The sequence below is a fragment of the Montipora foliosa genome, chromosome 1 (genome assembly GCF_036669935.1).
Source record: "Montipora foliosa isolate CH-2021 chromosome 1, ASM3666993v2, whole genome shotgun sequence".
In the NCBI taxonomy this organism is placed as follows: domain Eukaryota; kingdom Metazoa; phylum Cnidaria; class Anthozoa; order Scleractinia; family Acroporidae; genus Montipora; species Montipora foliosa.
This window is the reverse complement of record NC_090869.1, coordinates 18,013,000-18,017,999: the sequence shown is the minus strand read 5'-3', so window position 1 is coordinate 18,017,999 and position 5,000 is coordinate 18,013,000. Positions and strand designations below refer to the sequence as shown.

At 38.9% G+C, this 5,000-nt stretch overlaps 1 protein-coding gene across 1 annotated transcript in view; it reads left to right on the top strand.

The window, feature by feature from the left end:
- The window catches only part of LOC137975608 (neurexin-4-like), a 3,590-nt gene extending 2,332 nt beyond the window's left edge, over positions 1-1,258 (top strand). Inside the window, exon 2 of the mRNA XM_068822738.1 lies at positions 1-1,258. This exon is cut by the window's left edge and continues 180 nt beyond it. Within this exon, the coding sequence (XP_068678839.1) occupies positions 1-455 (455 nt within the window). The 3' untranslated portion in view covers positions 456-1,258.
- The last annotated feature ends 3,742 nt before the right edge of the window (positions 1,259-5,000 follow it).

The window sequence follows — 5,000 nt, the reverse complement described above, 5'->3', positions numbered from 1 at the left end:
TGGATGGGTGCAATGATCCTGGGTGTTACTCACGTGACATTAATTACACTGGAGTGAGTCTGTCCCAACTGGAGATACTCACTAGAATCTCCTCACACTGCGAACAGTTCATCAAGTACGAATGTTATCACTCTAAATTGCAGTTTGAACGGGGAAATGGTGCCTATGGATGGTGGGTATCCCGAGATTCAGGCAAAATGATTTACTGGGGCGGAGCAGCACCTGGAAGTAAGAAATGTGCATGCGGGATGATTAATTCATGTGCAGATAGCCAAGAAGGTTGTAATTGTGACAAAAATGACGCAAAGTGGCGTGAGGACAGTGGTCTGCTTACTGAAAAATCCACTCTTCCAGTCAAACAGCTGAGATTTGGAGACGTTGGAGAAAGCAACCAAGGCGATGATGAAAAAGGCTATTATACATTGGGGAAATTGAAGTGCTATGGCTTTGTTTGAAGCAATATTAAGGTGTCTAAAACTATACATCTAATGAGAGCTTTCAGTTACAGACATGATCAAATGATGCCGAACAAGAGGCTACGGATAGCCTACACTTTATCATATGTTTTTTAGCCGATTTCCTTATTTCAGTGTTTTTCAATGTTGCAATATATTGGTCAGTACTTGCTATCGTTGTTTTGCTGTTTACTCTGATTTAAGCTCAGTCCGCCATCGTTATCCCATACCTGTATTTCAGATGGCAGATGTAATGAAAACTATTAGTACTAGTGTAACTAGCCGGGTGAGATGTGTTACCGAGTCATACGATAACCCAGATAACCGGGTACTGCGCGAACGAAAACATAAAACTCGTTTCCGGTCACGCACTTAATTCTCTCGTAGCCTACGTGTAGCCGTACTCTGTTGGTACTAATATATAGATTAATTATGTCATATCAAGAACAGAACAATAAATGTGGAAATAGAATAAAATTGAAATATAAAATTACTTAAGATACTAGGACAGGGTAAGAATTACATGTACAATAAGAAAACAAATAGAAATTAAACTATATACAAGAGTTACAATGACAGCTGGGCCCTAATTTGCTGAAGTCAAAAGCCTTCAGATTACGAGTGAAGTCACTAAACTTACTTGAGGTTTTAATATGTGCAGGCAGTTTATTCCATAGGCGACTAACTATATAGGTAAACGAATTATGAAAGAATTTGTTATTGTAGCCAGATTGTTCCAGATTAATGCCCCTACCTCTTAAATTATATTTAGTATAACGAATCTGAAAAAAGATCTTGATATATTGTGGACCGTTAGAGTTCATGCATTTGTATAATAAAACAAGAGAACTGTAATAGCGTCTATGTTCAACGGACGGCATATCACTCAAGGATAATATAGTATCATAGTCAAGATTATCACCTAGGTTTAATAGAGTTTTAAGTGCACATTTGTTGGCTGACTCTAGTTTAGAGTTCAAAGTTTTATTTATTCCAATAAGTAGTGGGCTGCAGTATTCCAAATGAGGAAGCAAAGAAGCACAAATGTCGCGCTTGTTTTGTGGGTGAATCATAAATACTCAACCTAAATGGGAATGGAAAAACCTTGAAAAACAATGGTTAATGCTAGCAAAAAACGCAGAATATACCTAAGTTTAAAAATTCCGGGACTACAGATTGTAAATTGTTACTAAAGAATGCCAAGGTTTCACCTTCTTTGGAAAAAAAATGCACTGGTATTTTCTAATGGTTTTTTGGTAAATTAAAGGCGCGCACCTGGTGAAGACTTTGTTTACTATGTAGCAAACAAGCATTTTATTATTCAGTATAACATTATTTAAGACTTGCGGCCTCATATTTACTTGCATAAACAAAGATGTCTCTCTCGAGCGAACAGGTGCAAAAGATATGTTCAGCTATCGGTGTGTTGACGGTCGGCGTATTCAGTTTGCACGTCACTATTTTAAATGTTCAGGTAAGAATGATTTTTTCATGGGAAAAAATAAATGAGAAAAGAGTCCATGGGTAAGACCTAAATAGAAGCGCGGCCGTTAAAAAGATGAAAAGAAGAAATAATAATGACATTTTTACGGTTCGTCCCAAGGGAAACTGCAGGACATCTCTTGTGTTCTCTTTGGCTGTTGTTATCTGCGGTATTTGCGTGTTGACATGTAGTGGATTAGTTAACCCCCAGGCCGTTCTTAGTGTCGTCACTCTCCACCTAATTGCGTAGCCACCCTTGGCGGGATCACTTTTGGAGTGACGGGTTATTCAGCAGTGAAGCCAATTTATGTATTCAACAACCCCTTCTTTTGGAGTTATATTTTTGCACGAGAAACCGAGTACTTAACCCATTCACACCTCAAATGCCCTTGGACGCCCCTTATTGACGAGTAAAATCGTCTGGCGTTAGACAGAGTAAAATTTATCAATCCCAGGGGGTCAGTGGGTTAACCCATTCACACCTAAAACGCCCCAGGATGCCCCCCATTGACAAGTAAGATCGTCTGGCGTTGGACAGAGTAAAATCTATTACTCTCAGGGGGTCAGTGGATTAACCCATTCACACCTCAAATGCCCTTGGACGCCCCCCATTGACGAGTAAAATCGTCTGGCGTTGGACAGAGTAAGATCTATTAAGTCTCACTCTCAGGTGTCAATGAGTTAATGCAATAATTTACAAATAGTTTAAAATAAATGTAAAGATTTCCAACTGCCTTACAACATGCGCTTCGTCGACTGCCATGGCACATAGTTTCTTGGAATATATGGAGTTCTTCATCATAAGGCTCCAGCGTTCGTTTTTCAGCCACGCTTTAAGTGATCCGTCAACGAAGGAATATTCTCCGATTTCTAATCGAGTGCTTTCAGCCTCCTCAAGGGAACTTATGTTAGCTGCTTTTAACCCTAGGTCGTTCAAATGAGAGACTTGATGCTTTATAAGACTTATCAATGTTGAGATAACTACCACGATGTGACAGGGCTCTTCTGAGGTGAGATCAAATACAAGTGGTGGAGGACAGTTCTCGCAATATGTAATGCAAATGATGATTGGTTGAAGTGGTGGAAAGGGATGTTGTTCGAATGTGAACATCCGTTTGTGGGGAGCAGCATTGAGTGACGACACTAAGAACTGCTGCAGGGGAGACTAGTGGTGGATCAGAGGGCGCGAAATGGAAAACTTTGGAAGCGAAAAAACCTAGTTCGTTTTTAGGCAAGTTTATCCCCTTTTAAGCGAATTGATAGGGACCGGTATGAAAATTCAACGTATCGTGTTGAGATCTTGCGTGAGGACTCTCCCAAGATACCAACCTAAAATACACTTCTGTTACAAGTGAAAAGGATAATAGTCAGTCAAGACAATTGCTCACACTATACCCGATTCTATTATCTTTATTACTGTAATTTGAAATTGTTTCACATTTTGTACCACATAATTTTTTTGTTCGCGCTTTCAATGATTGTAGACTGATCCGAAAGGTTGTAATTTTCAGATCGTTCTTAACCAGAGAATGCCTGAAAAAAATCATTATGTACTACCTAGAAACTACAATTAATTGCGTAATATAAAGTATTGAAACTGAATATGGGTCTCCACAGAGTGCAGTATGGAGAATTTTGGGTTCATCCTATCGCTAGCAAATGCATTTATTTCCCGGTAAATGACGAACTAGAATTCTCTAGCCTTTTTTAGTGTTTTTATAGTTTTCGCATAGAATAATCGATGGTGCTTTTAACTTCCAAAAAAAATATAGAACGAACAAATAGCAAAAAGAAAAAAAAGAGCACTTAATACTCTTTCTCAGCTAGAATGTCAAAGCGGCCCGTATTGTTCTCGATAATCGTTTTTGAAACTTCGTGTAGCTGACACTGGATAAGGAGAAAGTCCTTAATTATTAAGGCATCAAAATAGCGCATCATAGGCCACTAACTCGCTCGCGACTGATGCGCATATATTTCTCGTACTCTTTACGTGTGACGTTTTCGCCCCTAAGTTTCTTTCCGCTGAGGATTTTTCTACACCTCATTCAGCAGGCTTGGCTTTTCTCGCCAGCGTACCTGGCTGTACATGTGCGCGTTTGCAATAAAAAAATTAGAGAAATACAGCGAGACAAAGTTAAACACAATATTCTTAGTTTTATTTTATTCCGTTTGATTCAAATGGTTCATTTAAGTGGTACATTTCTTTAAAGACGAGCACAAGGAACTGGCGCTTACGAAATGCTTTAAATATTAAAAGTATGCTGTTTGCTTCTGCACTATTAATGAACGAACGCCAAATAATTTCTTCATTGGCAGTGAACCAGATTTAAGTTTAGTAATGTGGTTATATCAAACAGTTAACCGGTTATGTACATCAGTCAAAAATCTTCTGTATAAATGAGTCTTCCAAAGGAGAAAAGTGCAACATCAATAATCAAACTGCTCAAACTCCGTTATTCGTCAATGCCGGAAAGCAAAACAAGTACAAGGTAGGACTTTCGTTGTAGAATATTTTTTAGCTATTGGACCGATGGGTCAATGGAGTAATCAGCCAATAAGGTTTGGATTTTCAGGATTTTATTGAAACCAACACAGTGGTAATCGGAAGTTGCAATTGCAAAATTAAAGAGTATTAGAAACAAATCCCTTTCTAACTAAAAAGCCAGAAAAAAGGTAACGAAACCAAAAGTACTTACATTTGTCCAGCCTGCTAGTCAGGTACAATCATACACACCTCCTGAATAAAGGCCCTTAAAAACATCCTAGTAAACCATGCATTACGAATAAAATCACCTGAGCTTAATGGTTCGAAATTAGAACCCAGTCCGTTGCGATTTCGGTAACACAACAGCTATCACTCTCGGCTTTACAAAAGAAGCGGCATCATATTTTCTAATTGTAAAACGGACACCTGTGAAGCTGGGGGGTTTATTGCTCGAACAGGGAGAACACAGTTCCAGGAATTACTCGATGAAAAACTGATGCAACATTGGTGAAAACTGCAGACCAACCGCTCGAAATAGTCGTGTTTTCCGTAGACTGCAAACGCGGACGTATTTTCGG